Genomic DNA, 22,492 nt, shown 5'->3' on the forward strand with positions numbered 1-22,492 from the left:
TAAGGCAAACTGCTGTGACTTGGTCTCTTTTTTGCATTGTGTAAATAAGTACTCTTTAGCAAAAGATCAGCTTAGGAAACTCAAACTTGAATATAAGCTCAGTCTAAGACCTTGTAAAATTAAAGCAAGTCTTTTCTCTTGCTGGTTGGCACACAGGTTTTTGGGTTTTTTTTAAAACTCATCTTTTGTTTCTCTGTCTCCTGTAAGAAGTGCATTATCTTGGGATATAAACTGTCAGGTTCAGGCATAAGCCCAATTGTTAGTTTTCCCTAGAGATTGGCTATTCCATAGTTATACATCCTGGGCTGACGTATCCATACTGATCACTGTCTGGCAGTATACGCTACAGATGTCACACTTGTCTGTTGCAATATTACAATTCCTGTATTTTTTAAACTGAGAGCTGTCATTAAGTGACTGCCTGTGTATCCTTTTAGTGTATGCAAATGTCAGGCACTAAATGAGTACATAAGCAGGCTGTTTTGGGGTTACCTGTTGCCCTCTCCATGCTATAGCTTTCACCATTGCTACCACTGATGGAGCTGCCCAAATGCTTGGAGGTAAGGAAAAGATGGCTGTAGCTGAGACCCCTGTCTTTTGGCTAACTGCATTAGAAAATCTTGTGCTCAAGTAGATCTGAACAGCGAAGTTCAATGATACAAAACCGACCTGGTCCTGGTCTATACTGACTGCAAAGTCATGGTGATTCAGCATTGTTGGTCATCTGAAGCTCTTCCAGTTGTGGTGGGTTTTTTTTGGTTACATTAGGAAAATCTCTTAAATTTAGGGGTAGAGTTGTCTTTATTGCTTGACCAGAGAAAACTTGCTGCAACAAAGCATGAGTTGAGTAAAGATCTTAACTGCAAGATCTGGCATTTTCCACTGGCCCAGGTTGTGGCATAAATGCAGAACATTGGTCTATCTTTCATGATGCAGTTCCATCAGCTGGTAAAACTTAAGTGTTCCCAAGATGTGAACAGCTAGACTTTAAAGACCCTTGATACCAATGAAAAGCTGAATTCTGTTTGTTTTGGGGATCTCACTCCCATTCTGTCTCCAAGAACATGTATTAAGCCATGAGATACGGTATTCCATTACATAAGTGCAGATGGGATGCTACAATAGCTTATTCCAGTCTCCATTCCTGTGTGAATGGGAAAAGAATTAGACTGGTTTACTGATGGAATAATATGGGATGTGAACTCAACTTGTTTCACCATTCAAAAGGAAATTCAAAGATGTAGAATCATGTCTAGGTGGTGATTTTAGGCTCTTACAGTAGATTAACTGAGTGAACTATAACTGGTATTAACTACAGAACTTGCATGTAAACGCCATTAAAACTGTCGCGTATAGGTGAAACATCCTGCACAAGTGTGAGTGAGCTATTCCAAATGTAAACTTCGGTAACAGTGTGTGGGGTTTTTCTAAGCAGCTCTGTATAAAGTGAAATACAATTTAACTTTCCCTAGGGCCAGTCTCCTTCAATACGCCAACTTATCATGCATGCGATGGCTGAATGGTACATGAGAGGGGAGCAGTATGACCAGGCAAAATTGTCCCGTATTCTTGATGTTGCCCAAGACTTGAAGGTGAGTGGTTTTGAGAGGCATTTGTCATTATTTAGAGTGTTTATGAACTTAATGTTCCTTTTTATAAGGGGAATTAAACTAGCAAGTGATAGAAAGTTAGTAAGAACTGTATTGCTAGAATGTGTTTGGATTCAGATGTTGGCATAAGTGGGTATCAAGACTACAAAAATTATGTAGAACTATAAGAATAGTTTCAACACTTTCTTTTCTTGAAGATGCTAGAAGTGGGAGCATAGGAAACTTATTTTAGAAAATTAAACTTGTTTAAAGAGCACAGTTGTACTTAAGTGTGGTAAACAAGTGACACTAGTTCAGTAACTTTCCATACTAGTTCACTGAAATTGTATGTGCTGTACAGTTTCAGCTGACTTATTTTTGAGGTATTTATCACCTTTTTGAGGTATCTGTCACCTGTTAAAGTGGATGTAACAAATTTGGGGTGTCATTTGGTATAGCTGGACAGACTGCCTTCTGAAAAAAAATTTCTGTGCATCAACTACCATGGACCATGAGGCACATTCAGAATGGATGTGAAATACTCATATGTTGTGCTCAGGGAGTGATAGGATAATTTGATTTGATTTCTGTGGTGTTGCAATAGAAACTGAGTAACTTTTTTTTTATTACTCTGCCACTTATTGGTAAGGCTTCATATTAAGACTGTAAAAGCCCAAGCACAAGGTCAAGTCTAGTTGAAGGTAGCGTCATGCTTTCAGATCTAGAACCACTTGCTTAGTCTTATAAGCAAGACTTAACTATGAAGCTAATCGCACCAAATTTTTTTTGTTGACCAAGAAAGCAGTAGCAGCATGTTGTAGCAAAACTTGTCCAAAAAGCAGGTGGGGAGCAGAGAGCGTGAAAGAATGGGTAGGGTAACCTGATATTTTCACTAGTAGTCTTATTTTTTTTTCTTTAGGCCTTGTCAATGCTGCTAAATGGTACTCCATTTGCCTTTGTTATTGACCTTGCTGCACTTGCCTCTCGACGGGAATACCTCAAACTTGACAAATGGCTCACAGATAAAATTCGGGAGCATGGGGTAAAGCAGGATTTTTATTTCATTTCTGCATTTTATTTTTGGTGACTTAGTTAAGTCACTATAACAGTTTTAAGTAGTATTGAAGTTGTGGAAAACTTCTTTAGTCTGACAGTTCAGTGAAAATGTTGAATTATATAATAGCTTAGTGCAATTCTTTCCACCTGGCAATTGCTAAATTTGAAATCATGGCTGGTATGTGGTCTAAATAGAGATTAAAAGAATTTCTCTTCCCCAGGAGCCCTTCATCCAGGCCTGTATGACCTTCTTAAAGAGACGATGCCCATCTATTTTGGGGGGCCTTGCCCCAGAGAAAGACCAGCCCAAAAGTGCTCAGCTTCCTCCAGAAACACTGGCAACTATGTTGGCCTGCCTACAAGCTTGTGCTGGGTAAGAAAATTGCATGCTTATGGTAACTGCATATGCTTGAAGACTCAACTGCAAGTGTCATAGTTGCAAAAGTATCTTAAAACTTGAGGTTTGGATTCCCTTGGTGCATGTGAAAGATGGGGCTGTACCATTTAGAGCCAGTCCCAGATAGAGCCAGTGTGTTCAATCTTACTGCTAAATTCCTCTTGACAGTACTCTCAAGTGTTATGCATAAGCTATTAAAATTTTGTTTATCTCTGGATTTAGAAAGCTTTAGTCTGCATAGTAGTCACTTAAGAACAAGCAATAACTTTGGCTGTACTCTGAATCCTAATGTCCTCTGGGCTGGAGAACTAGAAGGTCCAGAAAAATCTTCTCAACCCTTTGTTACTTCCTCTTTTTATCTAAGAATCTGAACGACTTGCGCACACTAAAAAAAATTACTAAAGGAGACCAGATTGAGAAGAAAACAGTCTTGTATGCAGGCTTTCCTAATCCCAATCACAGGTCTGAAATCTTGGATTTCAGCCCTAATCAGAAACAAGCATTTTAGTAAACTTTCTGGCTAGAAATTAATTCCCCATTTATTGTAATTTATGGGGGAAGTTGTCTCCCAAACATTTTACCTTGAAGTTGCACCATGGTGCAACATGTATTTAGGAAGATATCCCTATAACTAAAGTGCTGGTGAATCTAGTTTCAACACATGATGTGCAGGAACTTCTAGCGATGCCAGAAATGTCCTGGAAACCTGTTTGTTTTTGTTTTTGACCAAACCACTTTGTCCTTATGCTAGTAACAACCGCAATCTTGTTCTATAGCAATAAGTGTTTTAAACAGTTGTTTACTCTGAAGAACAGTTTGTAGTGAAGTCACACGTGTAGACACTGAAATCTGTTCATCTACTAAGTGTCTGATAAACTCACAGACCACTAAGTTACTTGAAGGGAGGGGGGAAACAAATCTTCTACTCAAGGAATATGTATGTACTGAGTCAAAAATTAGTGGTAACACCTTTTTTAATTTTATTTTTTAAAGTACTCGTGGCAACTTTTTTTAGGGTCATGAAACCCCTATAAATACAAGTGTCCCCCTAGGTGCAATCACTGGGATGAAATCGATGCGCATGTTCTCTTCCCTCACTCCTCCCAAACATTCCTTGCCTGCTCTGTGTAGAGGGATTAAAATGAAAAGGTTTCTTCTTTTCCTCTTTCTCCCAAGATCACATCATTTTCTCTCTCCCTTACCCCTAGTTCCTGTTGGTGCTGACTGGCTCCTGGATCATTGTATCTGGCAGAGCCAGTGGGGGGAGGAGGAGGAACAGATACTGCCTCACTTCCTCCTCCTGCTCTACAACAGTTTCCCTTCTCTGAGCAGGGCTAGACTCATGTTGAGGTTGAAGGGACAAAGTAAGTGGGAAGAATAACAAGTGCAAGTGTGGGAATCAAAGGGCTTGGAGAGCGAATGGCTGCCTTTGTGCAAATGTAGGGGAAGGAACTACTGTGAGACATGGATAGAGAACTGAGGAGGAGAGGCTGCTTGTGTGGGTGGGCATGAGGGGGTTGGGACATGCTTGGCACATGATACATGGACTGCCCATTTGGGCTCCTGGGAAGCTGCATGAGAGTGAATGTTTCTTTTTGGGGAGGGGGGGAGAAGGAGGGTTCTCAATGCCTGTATACGTGCTTGATTTTTGAGGAGAGGATGGTAGTGTGTGGACTTCAGAGGTGTGAGGCTGGCTGATGAACTTCTGTCCTGGGAAGAAGTATAGGAGACAGTTTGGGGTAGGGGGAGGAAATGGAGGTTGAGAGAGTGGGGAGACTGAATAGTAAACACAGGAAAGGAGTGATAATGTGGAAAGGGGCAAACACAACGTGGGAAAAGAGAGGACAAGAGGGAGAATACAGGAAAAAATGTGTGTGGTGGGGAAGTAAATAGGCTTCACTTACAGGAAGGAATGATACAATAACACTTTTTTTTAATTTAGGTATTTAAAAGGGTGGGATTGAATGTTTATGGAGCCAGACCTAACTGGCAATGCAGTCTCTCCAATTTTTTTATATTTGATGAACAAAATTTTCTGATCCTCTTTTCCTGTGGTTGCAGAGTAAGTAGGTGCGGCATCTTCCTGTATTTCTCAATAGGGCTGGTACACTAAAAGCAAATGGGCATCCATGTTTCATACCAATTCTAAATGATCCTTTACAAAGTTAACATTATGCATAGATACTTAAATTTTAAACCTAGAATTTTACATAATGTACTTCTGGGGGCAGTCTGCACCAAAACATTAAAAATTCTGCACACTATTTTAAAATTCTGCAAATGTTTGTCAAAATAACACTACATAATCATGCCAGTTTCAATTATTTTGGTAATTTTGTTTCAGAATACTGGTCAGCAAGTGTTTGTAACAATACATACATTTATGCTTCCCCAGGAGTAGTTACAGAAATCCCTATCACAACCCAGTTCCTGTTTCTTTGCCCCCAGACACCCACACCCTCTTCTCCCCCCGCCCCTCCCTGAGCCCAGCTGCACATGCCCCCCATACCCCACCCCAAGCCAAGGGATCCAGAGAGAGAAACAGGCTGATGCTCAGTCCCAGGCTTACATGGCGTTTCCTGTGCGCTGCTCTCTCCTTCCCTCAGGGCATGCTGGCAGCTGCCAGGAATCTGCTGGGTCCAGCAGTGGCTAGCAGCACTGCAGCCTGTTTCTGTGGGGGGAAAGGAAATTCTGCATGCACATTAATTTCTGCAAAATTCTGTGTTGTGCAGAATTCCCACAGGAGTACTAATGTTATAAGATGAAAAAAACTGAGTCTTCAATTTTACCTATTTTGAGGTGTATCAGTTCTTTCTGCTGCCTAGATATACTAATGTCCTGACGAGAGATTCTTGTAGAATTCAAGGTATATTAGGTTAACATTTGAGTTTTCAAACAGGGTGTCGTGACTTCAAATCACCATTAATTAAATTTAAATCAGCAAGTAGGAATCATTAATTGATATTAATCCTGTTTTTCACTTGTCTTTTTTTAGTTATTTTCCTAAAGAGAGGTTGATCCTCATTGGTGGATAACCATTAAAACAGATTTAGTTACAAATCAACATAATGTTATGCTAACCAGGAGGATATATCATAACTGTACACATTTATTCAAGCAATTAAACAGTTTAATTTACACTTATTCAGATTCTTAATTTGAACTTAGTATTTTAGAAAATGGTGGATAATGCATTTCTCTTCTACATAATTTTTTTGCTTGTGATTTGTCTATTTAGATGGAAATACAATTTAATTTTATTGTGCTGGAAACATACATGTTTCACTAAACTTGTTTTGCATTTAAAACTGATTAATGAACAAAGGAACTATTCATTGTAGTTTGTGTTCAGAAATCAGTTCAATTTACTATATCCTTCAAGATTATGTAACTACTAGATCTCATCGTCGCATCTAGTGTGTGTACATGGGTTTTTTCCAATCTAAGTTTTTTCCTCCTTTTTTTCCCAACTCCCAATTGGCTTACCTTAGAAGGAATTAGTCATTGACCTGAAGTAGTTGAATAAACTGAAATGAAGAAAATATTCTCTGCACCTGTCTACAGCTGCTTTAGCCCTTCAAATTCTAGTTCCAGGTGGCTAACTCTAGTGACTTTCACCTAGTCAGTTATTTGACTTTCTTTAAGACTTGGCATCAGATGTACTGCTTAATATTTTTAGTATTTATTTTAATCATTTTAGGTCTTAACATAGGGTGTTAACTTCAAATTTAATCTTAAATGGGTTTATTTTTTTTAAAAGAACCTGTATTTAATTTCAATAAAATTCTTTTTAGTTTTTATCCAAGCTGGCTTCAAACTTTCATAAGTGTGAGCTTTATTTAAATAACTCCATAATGAACAATCTCATCCTCCCATCCATGTAGTATCCATGCAGCAACTACAGCAATGGCTTTCATAAAAAGGGCTGCTCTGAAAGCATTTAATGTAACTGACTCTCTTGATGTGAATTAACAACTACAAATGAGAATGCATAAGGAAGGATGGCCTAGTGGTTGGGGGTTAGCTTCCGACTCTGGACACCTAATGGAGCAGGGACTTGAACCCATCTTACTTTGTGCACTTGAACAAATCACTGTCTCTGCCTCAGTTCACCATCTGTAAAATGGGAATAATAGCACTTTCCCTACCTCTTGGGTGCTGTGAGGATAAATACCATAGGGGTTGTGAGGTTCTCCTCCTACAGTAATGGCTGGTTATAGATGGAGAATAGGCAATACTTTGGGCATGCCTACACAGGGGGCATCCAGGAAAATTAATCCAAATTAATTAAAGGTGTGAATTGTAAGTGGATTAGTTGAACTGCATTGTATAAATCCCTGTGTGGATGTTTCTGTTCAGAATTGAAGTGACCATTATTCAGTTTAGTTTTAATTGGTGAATTAAACTGAATTAAGGCCACTTTAATTCTGAGCAGTCTGTGGAAGGGGACAAATAGCACTTATACAAAATGCTGAGGTCTGCTTACTGGGTAGCTGCTCACTTCCCACAATGTGGGCGCTATAGCGAATATAGAACAAGGGATTATTTTTATAAAGACTTGTCTTGAGAGGCAAATGACAAGTCTAGTCTTGGATCTGTTTCTGTATGCAAAGGCCAGTTGTAATATTTCAGAGGATAACAAATTAATAGTTTTATCTTCTGACTACTTACTACTATATAAGGTCTAAGATCCCACTGAAAAATGTCCTCGTCTTGGGCAGCATGCACATTTGACATTTACTTAAGGCTTTCTGAAGCAGTACAGCCCTTTTTTGTCAGAGATCCCCGTGCCCAGCCTAATCAGTGGTTTTAAATCAAGAGGAATGTGGGTTTTTTAAGATATATTTTGGGATGGTCTCTATCCTCCTAGTGTCCCCCTGAGATCAAAAATCTTAGAATGGCTGGGAAATGCCTCTAGTCCCTGCTTCAAATTATTTCAGATAAAAATAAATTTCTTGGTGAAGTAATTGCATGTGATGTTGAATGTTCACCTCTTTTCCTTGGCTTCTGAAAATTTTATATATACATACATACGCACCTGGAATTCCACTCAGACTGCAGAGGTTCATTGTCCTTTTTACAGATATACCACCAAGAAGGGAGTCAGAGCTGGGGAGACCTAGGGCTTGTCTACATTACCTGCTGGATCGCCGGGCAGCTTGGGGAAACTTGAGGCACAGGGGAGCTGACTTAGAGACACTACACACCTCTTGCCATGACAGTGCTGGACTTCTAAAGTCCACATGGTTGAACTATAGATAATGGTAGCCCACAGCATGGGAGTGGTAGGTAAAGAACTCTTTGAGGTTGATCTGGGACATGTTGCTCTAGTTTGCAGAATGTGGGAGTAGAAACCATGTTGGAGAACTGTGGTGGTATGAAATATCTGAAAGGGTTGCTGCTGAGCAATGCTTAGACTTCTTAAAAACTTGAACTTCCAGGCAAAGAACTTGTTAAGGTAGAGCTGAGGTTGAGTAGACATAGAAAACTTTTTGAAAACATTAAAAAGAAAAGGAGTACTTGTGGCACCTTAGAGACTAACCAATTTATTTGAGCATAAGCTTTCGTGAGCTACAGCTCACTTCATCGGATGCATGAAAACATTGTAGTTAAGCAGTTTTTTTAACCTGGAAATACTTGTTTCCTCTTAAACATATGGAAGTAAGTTGATCACCCAAACATCATTAACCTTAAATGCACCTTTAATTAAACATCCTTCACCCCCAAAGATTTAGCACCTTTGAACAGACTATTGCTAGTTGTCCCTGAATTAGGACGTAGTCAGTCAAAATAATCTCTGGGGTTTACTAGAGTAAGTAGATCCACATCAAAGTTAAATTGTGCAGTTCTTGTGCAAGAATATCTACCCCACTGTCTTGCAAACTAATTCAACAAATATACTATTGGAGCAAGAAACTGTAATCTGCTGAGCATGAAAAGTAGGCTTACTAGCAATGGGTATGCTCTCTTGCAGAGAGAAAGCACTTCGACTATTCCCATATTATGCCCGTCTCTTGAAGACCTTATTTATTGGATCTTGCTTTCTTGGTCTCTATAGAGAAAGCTGTTAGTGACTTGTCCGGTCTTTTCTTTCATCTAAATATATTGAATCCTCCTGAGATCTTCTTAATGTCTTAGATTTTTCACTGTTGCTTAAGTCATGGAAATGTCCGTCCTCTTAGAAGCTTTCTTGTGACACTAGCCAGCTAGGTCAAACCATAGCCCCTTATGGCTGCATAAAAATGCTAGACAATGGAATGAGAGAAACGCAGTGATGGTCTTGGACTTACAGTAACAGAACTCTAATTATATGGTGTATAACCTTGATACTCCAAGTACAACATGATGAAATAGGAGAACAGGGTAGTCTTATCCAAAAGGAGACTTCAACCTTTCCCCTCCCTCTTAAACTACTGTCTCATTCTATTCTTCTACAGAGCTCATGTTTCAAATGTTGTCCAAGAAATAGACTAGGGCTTCCTAGGAGTCTGTTCTTTCTTTAAACTCTGTTAAAAGAGGCATATTCTGTTTTTAGGAGACCCAGTATGTCTTACATTACTGAATAACTTTTATTTTAGGATTATCTAAGACATGAGTATTGACATAGGGAAAATCAAGTGTGGGAAACTTGTTTCCCTATCAAGACTGTCCTTTCCTATGTATCTAATGGAAATCAAATAAAATGTAGCTAATATTCAATACACAGTTATGCAAATGTTTATGTACTGACAGCTGTCAGCACTTATGAATTGATACCCTGATTCGACTTAGTTGGTTTCGACTTTACGACGCTCGGTCCTGCAATGGAGTGGATTGTGGTTCCAGGTTATTTGTTTCAACTTACAATGCAATTTTCAGAAATCAATTGTCTTAAGTCTGAGGACTGCCTGTACACCAGAGGGGGCAGGGTTTTGTTGCTTTCTGGGAGCTAGAAGGTACTCCATGTTCACTGCTAATTACTCCTTATGTTCCAGTGCCTGGTCAAATGTGGACCTGAAAACGTACATCATCTTAGCATGAGGGGATGTACCCACACATATTGACTTAAGTGTGTAACTTTTCACTAAAGATGGTATCTGCGGTCACTCAGTCACTGGGTTTAAGGTCTAGTGTAAGTCTTTTAGAAAGACATGCTGCGGTTTGTAGGCTCTAGAAGTCTCTAGAGTGCTTCTCAAGTTACTTGACTGCTTAGTGAGTCTAACAAAGATGCAACAGTAGGGATAGTATAATTATTGTAAAGTAATTGCAAAATCTTTTATCTACTTCTCGAAAGCCACACTTATTGCCTGTCTTGAAATACATGGTCCCGTTTGCTAAAGAGAAACTGAACAGGCTGGATTGGCCAGTCTTAGGAATGCTATATGGCTTATCACCCAAGTCTTCTCTTCTTAGGAGTGTTTCACAGGAGCTGTCAGAGACCATCCTCACTATGGTAGCCAATTGCAGTAATGTCATGAACAAGGCTAGACAGCCACCACCTGGAGTCATGCCAAAGGGACGTCCACCAAGTGCTAGCAGCTTGGATGCCATCTCTCCTGTACAGGTAGATAAATGACCTGCTACAGTTTCAGAACAGTGGTAATTGGCATTTGTTTGCTGCATAAACTGAACTCTGGTAACGGAACTAAATAATATGTCAGTTGGCTCCCTTAAACTACTTATGCATGCATGTCTACATAACTTGCTTGTGTTTTAATTACAAAATAGTGTGTAATGGGTTTAGTTCAGAGCTAACTTTCACTTCTGGAATGTTTGTAACCAGTAACTGAAGCTTAGCAGAATGGGAGCAATAAAAAGTGAAATACAAACTTGGCTTAATTAAAAACTTAGTGAAGGTTTCTTTAAAGTGGTAAAGAATTTACTTAGACTTTTGAGGATTAAGCACTGCCTTTGAACCTGATGTGTCTTGTTTGTAGCTTCACGGGCCAAGCAACAGTGCTAGAGCATAAGGACTTGTTATAACTGGGGCTCTTCAGCTCTCAACTGAACTGCTCTTTTAAAAACAAGGTACATTTTACTCCCTGCCGCTCACCACCCCTTCCTCCTCTGGGAGCAACACATTCCAAACAGATTTTACTTCTAGCAACTACATTCGATGGCACATTGAAATGTTAAGAAATGAACTTTTCCCCTATAAATTAGTGGCACTTCAGTATTCCTGTAGATGTCGAAGGCATCAGTATTTTGCAGGCTAAAGAAGTAAAGCAGTTTAACAGCTTTCAGAAGTGGGAAAACTACTCCTTAGATAAAGCTATTAAATATCCTGGGAACACTACAAACTGCTACTGTGAGCAATTAGAGCAGCAGAATGTTTTGGATAACTAGTCTGTAGCCTGGCCATCTTCTGTATAGCTGGTGCAGTTTCTAGAACTCTCACCTCCTAGAGTCAGCATCTCTAATTATAGGTGCTAATATTGTGGGACCTCTGAAGGCCTATGCAAAAGATCATGTTCCAGTTCTCTTAAAATTGGACACAGTGGGATCCCTTATACAATGCGATCTATAAATAGTGTTCATGAAATTTTACTGCAGCCAGTAACATTTTTTTAATGACCTAAAACTGAAAGTCATAAGTTGCTGTAATATCAGATATATAAGTATTGCTTTTTAACCCAATTTTTTGTTAAAGTCAAATGTGTAATATTAGGATCTTGAATCTCAAAGCTTTTAATAGACTTGGATTTTACATCTATAGGGTTGTAGCAGACTTAGGTTAAATCTAAAAATGTGATAAATGTCTAACATTTTGTAGATAAACAGGATCTTGTTGGGGTGACCGGTATGATGTCATAGGCTAAAGTTACAGCTATGTGTCCAAAATAGTCCCTAAGAGAGTATTGGAGTGGTGTCTAAGTTATTGCCAAGAAGAGCTGATAAATGTATATGGCTGTTTATAATCTGCATTTCTTTATTCAGATTGACCCGCTTGCTGGGATGGCATCTCTTAGTTTAGGTGGTTCAGCTGTTCCACATACCCAGAGTATGCAAGGCTTCCCTCCAAATTTGGGTTCTGCTTTCAGTACACCTCAGTCACCAGCAAAAGCATTTCCTCCCCTTTCTACCCAAAATCAGACAACTGCTTTCAGTGGCATTGGAGGACTCTCTTCACAACTTCCAGGTACTACCTGTTTGCATTTTGAGGTAACAAACTGTTCAAGTGCTGCTACAGTTGCCTTGGTCAGAGGTATTGGGCAAGAACAGCAGTATGCTTATTTGTTAGCATTTAATTAAAATTTGCTCCCGCTTCCACACCAAAGTGCTCAGTGCAGCAAAACAAATCAATATAATGTACTTCAATAAAGGGAGGGTCCCATTTTTAAAAAAAAAAATTATGGGTATGCAGTTCTGACCTCTTGGAATGTTTTGCCCATTTAAGACCCTCTGAAGTATATTAAAGTGCTGCATCTGAATAAAAGGATGAAATTTTGATTGGGAGCAATCTGAGCCTTTTGACAAACTTCAGTAGACCACTTGAAGTAGTGTAACATGGACTAAAGAAAAGGAGTCACCTTAGACTAACAAATTTATTTGAGCATAAGCTTTCGTGAGCTACAGTTCACTTCATCGGATGCTGTAGCTCACAAAAGCTTATGCTCAAATAAATTTTAGTCTCTAAGGTGCCACAAGTACTCCTTTTCTTTTTGCGAATACAGACTAACACGGCTGCTACTCTGAAACCCATCATTATGGACTAAAGAGTTGCATATGAAATTGGATAACATGGGGATAGTTATTACGTGACCTAGCTGGTCAAGTTTGTGGGAATAATCATTTTTTCTTACTACATGCAAGTAGTGGAGTACAAATGAGATGACTGATACCTTGTTTGGCCCCAGTAGGTGGTCTTACTACGGGTAGCCTAACTGGTATAGGGACTGGGGCCCTTGGCCTCCCTGCAGTGAACAACGATCCATTCGTGCAAAGGAAACTGAGTACATCTGGACTGAACCAGCCTACATTCCAGCAGAGTAAGATGAAACCTTGTAAGTGGTAGTGTTGTCTGTGACTGAAGTGTGACTGTGGTCTGCAGTTAACCTGCATTTCCTCCAGGGCAGGCTTGCGGCCAGTAGATGGCAGATCCCAGAAATATGGCTCTGGTTTTCACTCTGCAGCATGAAACCGGCTACTTTAAAACTGCTGGCATTAGAAGCTTGCAGAGTAGCCCTGAGGGAGTAGAAAGAAGCAGTTTTATAGTGAAGTAAATAGCTCAATGAAATGTTATAAATCTGCATGAACAGTGTTGCTCTGCTTCTTTGTTCTGCTGTATATTGAACAAAATATGCCCCATCTTTTTACAAGGGGTTTTATATATATGTGTGTGTGAGAGATTAGTGTTACAAAAATGAAATTATGTAGAGAACTAATAAACCAGAGGTGCTTTAAGTGGGATATTACCAATCGGAGGATTTAATAAAGGGAGGAAGTGGTAAATTAGGATGTTAAAACTGGGAAGAAAAACAAATTCAGGCTAATTTGTTTCTGAGAATGGAATATTTGGTCTCCCCAGTCCAGCCAAGAGTCTGTCTGGCTGTAACTGGCACAGCTGTATCTCTTGACTGCATACAGTCAAATTTCCGTTTGCTTTGGTGACTTTCTAAGATGTGCAATCGGATATTAAACCTTTCAGACATTATTATGTCAGTAATCCACTACCTGGCAGCTTGTCCATAAAACTGAATGTGTGAAAAGCTAATCTAATAGGTCCCCATTGAACATACAGCTGGAGGTTGATTTGACCCTCTTTCTGCTACTTGGGCTGAGCATTCAGTGACTTGGCTTGAAGTGCACTGGTTGATCTGAAAGTGCTTGTGTGAAAGACTGTCTGCATGTTAGTGTTGTGTAGCATGCTCTCTTTTTATGTTCACTTGCACATTGGGTTAGGCTTCAATTTAATTTTAGAGGTGAAATATATTCTAGGAGCACTAGCTTAAGATTCAGTTTGTTTCAAATTGATCACTGTTAGCGAAACACAAATCTTACTAAGTTAACAGACCCATGGTTTTAAATAAAATGTGCTCATTAAATCAACAAAAACTACTTAAAAGCATATCAGCCCTGACGAGAGGATTAAGTAGGTTCTACATATGTTTGAACAGATATCTGAAAATGAATTGAAAAGAACAAGAAGTCATTTGCTAATGAATTAACTCGGATGTTACTCTTTACTGTCCATTTTCCCAACAGCTGACTTATCTCAGGTGTGGCCAGAGGCAAATCAGCACTTTAGTAAAGAAATAGATGATGAGGCAAACAGCTACTTTCAGCGCATTTATAATCATCCACCACACCCCACCATGTCTGTAGATGAGGTGAGTTTCCTTCTGCAATGATCACATCACTTGTCCAGAGACTTGTTTTATGGTTGAAAGTAATTCTCTTTAAGGTCTTTAATAAATATTGAGGCAATAGCAACATTGCTTTTTGTTTGGTTGCAGTTTGAGGAAGTAAATTGAGTGCACAAATTTTCAAGGACCTGTCTGTGGTACACTGGGTAAAAACACCCAGTTGCACTTGTGCATTAAGTGCAGTTTTAAGTTCTAGCTGCTGAAAATGTTAAATTGGATGGACCTAGTCATGTGAAATCCAAGCACAAGTATTCAACATTGGTGCCAAAGCTTAAAGGGACACCGTCAACTTAAATCATATTTTTATCTGAAAAGAAGGAACATATGCAATTAACATCTAAAATTACTATAAATGACAAGTGAAAAATGCTCTCAAGTTTTAGCTTATACACTTGACAGTACTGTGTAGTGGTTTACTTTCTCCTCCTGTCACTAGTCAATTTCCCCTTTCTTGGGTGTCTCGCACAACAGGGAGAGGAAAACACTTTATTAAATTTCTTTTTTTAAAGAGACAAAAATATCAGGGAGACTCAGTGGCAAGTATAATCCTGAGGCTAAGTTCAATTTGCTTGTTGAAATAGACTATTTCAAGTTAACGATGTCCCTCTAAATATATTTGCACACTTACGGATTATTGAAAAGCACTGTTTAATGATCTCTACTTCCTGTATTTCAGAATCAAATTTAGGAGCAATACAAAGCAATATTAAAAAGTCTCATTTGAAGACCATTGCAAATAAATCTGACAAATTTATAAATATAAACATGGTCTCTTATCTGATAAAGGAAAAAATGAAATTATGAGCAGTACGGTAGCAGGTCTAATCTACAACAGATATTCTTGGGAACCTCCCCCAGCAATTATTTCACAGTCCAAATACTGTAAAAATCTAATGCTGAATTTCCAATTACTTCATGTGTATTGAAGGGGGAAAAATTTGAAAGTAATTACTCTGCTAAAATGACATACAAGGGATTGTCTTTAATTCAGAAGCAAGCATGTTGGAAGTATTGTTCTGACAAACTAGAATGTCTGAGGATTTGAAGAAAATGGATAAACTGTCCATTTGACCTGAGTAAAATAGGATTTTGCTCGTTTATTCCTTTTGCTGAGGCCATAGGTTTGAAGAAAAATCACCTTTTTAAAAGCAATTTACGTGCATATGAGGCTACTACTTAGTACAGTCTGACATTTTATTTGCACAGATGGGCATAATTAGTTATTGGTCAGGTGCACAATTAGTATGTAAAGTACTTGCACACTCGTTCTTTACTGTGTGCTTGAAACACTCCTGTTGTGAAGCCTTGAATGTTACTTTCGTGACTATTTTGAGATTCCTGGGGAAGACTTAAAACTATTATACCAGTTAAAATGACTTCTTGGGATTCCATGTTTTGATCAAACTCAATCAGATTTACAACTAAAGATCTGTATAACTGCCAGTCCTATAAACTCAACCTTAGAATGAAATTCAAATGAGAGGGGTGTGCGACTTGTGTATTATCCCGATGATTCTGCAATCAGAATGTACTCTGAACCAAATAAAATCTAGCTTTCTTTCTCATTTCTGTTAGCTGTACTGTGCTAACAAGAGGTCTTTCTTAAAATAAAATAAGGCCTAAAGCAGACATCACCTGGGATATGTAGAGAGCAGATCTGAGTGAGAGGTAGTGGTTTTTTTAACATGGTCCCTTTTCTGACCATAATTGCACTTTTCAGTGCTTTAAAAATTAATACTTTTGGGCTGATAGTATGTACATAAACTTAGCCCAATTTGAATATGTACAGCTGAGATGAAGCCTCATGACCTGTAAATGTAGCAGTGCTGTCAGATTGACAAACTACTTGAAAGCTTTTGCAAAAAAAGATACTGGCCTGAAAAATTGTAAGAAAGCTACAATACAAACAGATGAGGTTTCTAGCATCCACAGAATCTGCATAACAGCTACACTAAAAGCTAGTTGTCCCACCATTTCTTGACAAGACTTTAAATAATAAATAAATAAATTTGAGTTTTACATATAGATTCCTGCCCTCAGGTTTGGCAGTTTTGCACTGGGAATTGGGTTTTCCCAGTGCAATTTACATTAGTGACTAGTTGCAGGTGCTCTTGAACCCACTGGTGTGAAAGGGCTGAGATGAAATAAGTCTCTTGGTAACAGTTTCTATTTCTTTGCAGGTGTTAGAAATGCTACAGAGGTTTAAGGACTCCAACATTAAGCGGGAACGAGAAGTGTTTAACTGTATGCTGAGGAACTTGTTTGAGGAGTACCGTTTTTTCCCCCAATACCCAGACAAAGAGCTGCACATAACAGCCTGCCTCTTTGGTGGGATAATAGAGAAAGGACTGGTTACTTACATGGCATTGGGTCTGGCCCTGCGCTATGTTCTTGAAGCCTTACGAAAGCCTTTTGCATCCAAAATGTACTATTTTGGTATTGCTGCACTAGATAGATTTAAAAATAGGTGAGTGATTTTTGTAATCTTTCCAAAAAAAATGCATGGGATATCTTATTAAACTTATGTCTGCTCTAGTTATGTGCTTAGTAGTAGCAATACAGGATTAATGGTATATGTCATAATACTTGCAAATCTCACAACTTGAACATAATGCACCAATTCCAAGCTCTCTCACAGCCCACGGAAGATAATCAGTTTGTGTTAAATATAGTACATATAGTCAACATGGGTTGAAACTACATTCAAACATCTCTATCTCTAAAATTCAGCTGACCATATTTTATGAAATCTAATTCAGTCAAGTGTTAAGGCTGGTGGTATATCAATACTTTAGAGACTAAGTTGGTAAAGCTTGATTCCCCTGGTTAAGAATTCTGTACATGTGCACCCTTATCATTCAAGAGTAACTTAAGTTGCTTACGTGTGAGACTGGTCAGACACTTAAGTGCTGCTATAGAACCCAAATTTTGGTCCCTGCACTAAAGTGTTAAATCATCTCAGATGAGCCATGTTGCAGAATGTTTTACTTAACTGGCTATCTATAGGGTTACAAGAAATACCCCTGTAGTAATACAAAGAATCTCCAAACTTCACCATCTGCGTACGTTTCAGCCAGCAGATGCTTAATTTTTCCTCTTTCCACAAAGTGCCTATGAAATATTGTCAGTGAGACCACTTTCTCAGACACTTGTAGACTTTCCCAGATATTTGGGGCAAGGAATATAGGCTGTTTGCAAATGGCGAAACTGTCCAGAAAGTCTGGCTCTATAGGTATCACTGGAGACACAAGGGAAAACACTTCCTTCTTATAGTTAAGAAGACTTCCTTAATTCAAAGGTGCCAGTGTAGCACCTTTAAATGTGTGCTCTAAAAACAACATGATTCTACCTGAGATGCTTCTGTCCTTATTCCGCAATTTCTTCTTTATCACCTTATCCAGCCTTGGAATATTTCAGGCTACATTTAAGATACAAACAGCTGTTTGTATATCTTAAATGTAGCCTGAAATATTCCAACAGCTGTTTGTTTTGTATAGCTGGATGTCTTGTTACAGCTATTAACATTCTGTAGCCTAGCAGAATAAAATGGCACTGTCAAGACTGACATAAGCAATACTTCAGCAGCCTTTGTTACTTCTCTTGGTAAAATGCACATACCATTATAAATGGGATTTTAAAACTTAAAGCACTAATAAAATTGATGAAACCATCTTGCATTTGCAAATACACAGAATAAAACCACTGTACATACAGGGAGAGGCTTCATTGTCAGGTATAGGGGGTAGTTCTAAACATTCAACTAGAAGTATAATCAAACTGCCCATTGTTGCAAACACAATTTAGCGTCTAGTAAGATTGTTGCCTTGCTAAATAGTAAACTGTCTAGATGTTAAATATTTGGGAATAGATGGGTTAATAGGACTTAATAGCAGTGCAATGCAAGGGTAACTGCTCTCAAATTATTTTGCAACAAATCCTCTTACAAAAATCACTTGTGCAGCAGAGCTGGAAAGTTTAGAAGCAACTTTGATGTGTTAAGGGAGCAACATAGCCAGTAACCAGTTTGTATTGCTCTGTGGTGTGTTCTTGATCAGGGCTCATGCTTTCTCTCTGACTAATGGATAGTTTTACTGTTGACAGATTGAAGGACTATCCCCAGTATTGTCAGCACTTGGCTTCTATTAGTCACTTTATACAGTTCCCTCATCACCTACAGGAGGTGAGTGTTTAAAAATGATAGAACTAATTCATTAATTTGAGAAACCATCTACTGAGTTGATTTGTATTTGCATTAAAAATGGCCTAAACTTTCATAAGTTTTGTATGACAGTACAAGTCCATAAACACAAAATACAAACAATTTTTAATGTTTTGTTTGAGCAAATTATAGACTTGAATGCATTTTCCTTGGGTTTGGGGGAATGGCAGTAGGGGTAGGAACCAGTGCCTTCCATTTTTCTGTAAGTTTATTTGGCTTGCTTGTTTTGAAATAAGTACCTAACCTGTGTAGCCATATGGCCATCCAGGGCATATTGCCACTTAAAAAGTGATGTCATGTATTAATGTCTTAGATCTAATCCTTGCCATGAATCTTCTTTCGGTTTATATTCCTGTCTCCTTCAGAATTTTGGGCTTCCCTATTGAATAAATGCCTCTCTTCTGTGGTTAATGAACAAATTGTGTTCAGACCTGCTAAAAAGTAATCCAAACAAGGGACAGAAGAACTAGATTCCTGAAGGTCTGATCAAAATAAAGGGAATGCACTGTAGTCCAAACAGTAAAAGCAATGTTGATTATGGGTTTGTCTCAATGATCCTTCTGTTGGGGTGGGGTGGGAGGAGGCATGTACAGAAGGTTATCCTAAGGCCACACTCTTGAATGTTTAGTTGCAGCTCAGGAAAAATAAAGGTCTGCCATGACATCAAGTAGTCAATACCTTTACTCCACAAATAAAGCAATTTCATAGCTGTCTCAAGTGATACATCTGGCATCTGTGTACTTTTTGATTGGTGCATTATAAATATCTAGGCCCGTGGTTCTCAAACACTTATATTGGTGACCCCTGTCACACAGCAAGCCCGTGAGTGCAACCCCCTTATACATTTAAAAACTTTATTATAAATGCTGGAGGCGAATATTTTTTAGTGTTTAAAGTGGGATTTGGGGTGGAGGCTGACAGTTTGCGACCCCCCCACAAAATAACTTTGTGACCCCTGATGGGTCACAACCCCCAGTTTGAGAACCACTGATCTAGGCAAGTGCACCACTATGGAAAGAGAGTCTACCACTGTAGGATTCCTTCTGTGGGTGCAGAAATTTAAGGCAGACTATGGGAACTGGCTTTTTCCTTGATCACTGCATGGTTCAGGCTTCCTCTATCTTTATACTGTCATTGAAGTCTTTGGGGAAGACTTTTCTTGTCCACTCTGCATAGTAGGTCTTTTGATCACACATTCTCCTTTATATTTTTCCTCACTCTGCATGCCAGCAGTGTGGGGAATGCTGGGTGGCTGTCTGTGGACTTGGAATGGAGTCAAGCCTTGTGGCACTCAGCAGCAACCTGTCTAGCTTGGGGATAGCATTCATGCCTCTGAAGGCCATACCGTTCAGCCCTTTACCATTAAATAAACAGGGACTGAAAAGAGGCTTCTTTGGTAGAACTTTTCTTAACAGGGAATTCATCTCTAGGTTTTGCTTACTAGATTTTTTTTTAAAGTGAATTTACGAATGTTCTACATCATACAGAGATTTTAATTCTGGTTCTGGAATTACCCAGAAACTCTCCTACAAAATTGCCAGACTGCAACTTTCTGTAGAGTTCAATGCAGTGAGCTAGAGTTGGGAGGGTTCTAGTATTAGGGTGCAGTTTCATTGCTACATGTGTGGATTTCAGCGTCTCTCTTGTCTGCCTCACTCTAGTACATTGAATATGGGCAGCAATCCCGAGACCCTCCTGTGAAGATGCAGGGTTCAATCACCACCCCTGGAAGTATTGCACTTGCCCAGGCTCAGGCCCAGGCTCAGGTTCCAGCAAAAGCTCCTCTTGCTGGCCAAGTCAGCACTATAGTAACCACCTCCACCACCCCCACCACTGTGGCAAAAACCATTACAATCACGCGACCAACTGGAGTCAGCTTCAAAAAGGATGTGCCGGTAAGTTACCCATCACTTCATGGGGCTCTTATTGGGAGAAGAACAGCATTATGGAAACAGCTGGCTCTCAGTGAGTACCTAGAGGTTAACCAGTCATGAGAAGTTTTATATTTTAGGTTGTCAAGTCATGATCCTGTTTGGATTCATATTTGTAGCTTAAAGCATTTAGTCTCTTACAAGTTTTTTTTCATTGGTTGTAAGTAACTTTTTGTTCTTCACAGGGCAGCCTTTTGCCATTGAATCTTTGGCTAATATTGCTTTTTTGGCTAGCAAATATTAAGGGGTAACATGGTTTTTCTGTTGCAGGGTACCTTTTTTAAATAGTGGAACTATAGACCTAATGAATGGGGATTGGGTTGAATAGTCACACTTCATAGACACTATATTTTTTCCACTCTTTAGGTCATCTTTCTCAATAGAAGATCAAAGTACTAACTTTAAACTGAACAAAAGTCCTCCTTGACCTCTGGCCTCTTAATACTGTCCCTCTTTGCAATATGTTTTTTTTCTTAATTGTCATTCTCTTTCTACAGCCTTCCATTAATACAACCAACATTGATACCTTGCTAGTGGCAACGGATCAGACTGAGAGAATTGTGGAGCCCCCAGAAAATGTTCAGGAAAAAATTGCTTTCATCTTCAATAATCTGTCTCAATCAAATATGACACAGAAGGCAAGTGTGACAGAACGTTACCTTGTTTCATTTTATTACCTGTTTCTAGCAGGAAGTAATCTGTTCTAATGTCATGGATGATGGTGAACAGAAATTCTTGCAAAAACAAACCTTGTAGATCTTAATCTAACTACAACTATATTTTGTAAAACATTAACTAATTTCCTCTCATCTCAGAGTCTTGAGTTAGTAGCCCTTCTACTGTGGGAGTAGAAGATGTATATTCCTACAGCACTGCATTGAATAACTCCCATTCCCCCCCCTTTTTAGGGAGACCTACTTGAAATCTCATTGCTTACATTTTTTGGTCTTTTTTTTTAAAAATAGTTTCGGGTGCGACTGATGTACAGGGGTAGGTGTCACACAGAAACAGGCTTTGTTTAATAAAAAAAAAAAAAAAAATTTGATGGCAAATTCAGGGACCGCTCTAGTACTTGAAACTATTACTAACTTTTTAAAATGGACTAGATTTCAAGTAAGTCCTTCTAAAAGATATTCTTTTCATCCTATTTTCAACAATTCTCCCAAAGACAAGAGTACCAAGATGAAATAGTAATGACCAGTGGGTGGGTGAGATTCTGTGGCCTGCGTTGTGCGGGAGGTCGGACTAGAAGATCATAATGGTCCCTTCTGACCTTAGTATCTATGAATCTGTTAGTGTTTCTATATTTCACATCAAAGAAATGTGGTATCCAGTAATCTTTGAATAGTTAACTGCTCTTGTTCAATGGTGCTGCTTCATTCTTGTCACAAAGCAATATCATTTGTCTAAACTAGAACTGTGTATTGTCACATTCTCTTCCCCTCTGGTTTCAGGGGAACACTTCCTAGTAGGTAGCTGCTATAATAATGTTTTGTACCAGTCATATAATTTTTTGGACAATACTTTGATGGCTGTTTTTGGTGTGATCTAGACAAGTATTCACATTGTAGAAAATGCAACCACAACAAATACCTGTTTTATAATCAGAGCTAAGGATTGTATAGTCAGAGACTAAGCTGCTCTCCTCTTCCACTAGAGTCTCTAGGTTAGAGTTTAGGCACATGCTAACAGTAGAAACCTACTCTGGTGCAGCCACCCAGGGTCTCTGTTCTGTGTACAGACAGCTTCCTTGTCCAGGGCTGTCCTTTAGTAAGTTATACTAAATTAAACTTTCTTTAATGATCTGTACTGTAGTAAACATCCAATATGTCACAAAAGATGGGGATACTGCACTCTAGTGCTTGAAACAGATTTTAAGTTGATTCATTGGCTAAAGTAATCCTGAATGACCAAAATGGTTCTGGAATCACTCAGTCAAAACAAACACTAAAATA

General features: G+C 38.9%; 1 protein-coding gene and 1 non-coding gene across 11 annotated transcripts in view; both read left to right on the plus strand.

The window, feature by feature from the left end:
* Positions 1 to 22,492, plus strand: part of CNOT1 (CCR4-NOT transcription complex subunit 1) — a 90,270-nt gene that overhangs the window by 25,816 nt on the left and 41,962 nt on the right. For 2 of the 10 annotated variants that reach the window (XM_048816648.2, XM_048816653.2), the window contains exons 14-24: positions 1,473 to 1,592; positions 2,509 to 2,631; positions 2,867 to 3,018; positions 10,435 to 10,585; positions 11,959 to 12,160; positions 12,879 to 13,025; positions 14,227 to 14,351; positions 16,568 to 16,854; positions 18,489 to 18,567; positions 20,268 to 20,501; positions 21,035 to 21,175. In XM_048816648.2, coding sequence (XP_048672605.1) covers positions 1,473 to 1,592; positions 2,509 to 2,631; positions 2,867 to 3,018; positions 10,435 to 10,585; positions 11,959 to 12,160; positions 12,879 to 13,025; positions 14,227 to 14,351; positions 16,568 to 16,854; positions 18,489 to 18,567; positions 20,268 to 20,501; positions 21,035 to 21,175 — 1,761 coding nt within the window. The remainder of the gene's footprint in view (positions 1 to 1,472; positions 1,593 to 2,508; positions 2,632 to 2,866; positions 3,019 to 10,434; positions 10,586 to 11,958; positions 12,161 to 12,878; positions 13,026 to 14,226; positions 14,352 to 16,567; positions 16,855 to 18,488; positions 18,568 to 20,267; positions 20,502 to 21,034; positions 21,176 to 22,492) is intronic. The other 8 variants (XM_048816650.2, XM_048816655.2, XM_048816649.2 and 5 more) reach the window with 5 other exon arrangements.
* On the plus strand, positions 10,922 to 11,057 carry LOC125620933 (small nucleolar RNA SNORA50). The gene has a single exon (XR_007352359.1). It is a non-coding gene; the product is annotated as a small nucleolar RNA SNORA50 (small nucleolar RNA).

This window comes from Caretta caretta, chromosome 12 (genome assembly GCF_965140235.1).
Source record: "Caretta caretta isolate rCarCar2 chromosome 12, rCarCar1.hap1, whole genome shotgun sequence".
Taxonomy (NCBI): domain Eukaryota; kingdom Metazoa; phylum Chordata; order Testudines; family Cheloniidae; genus Caretta; species Caretta caretta.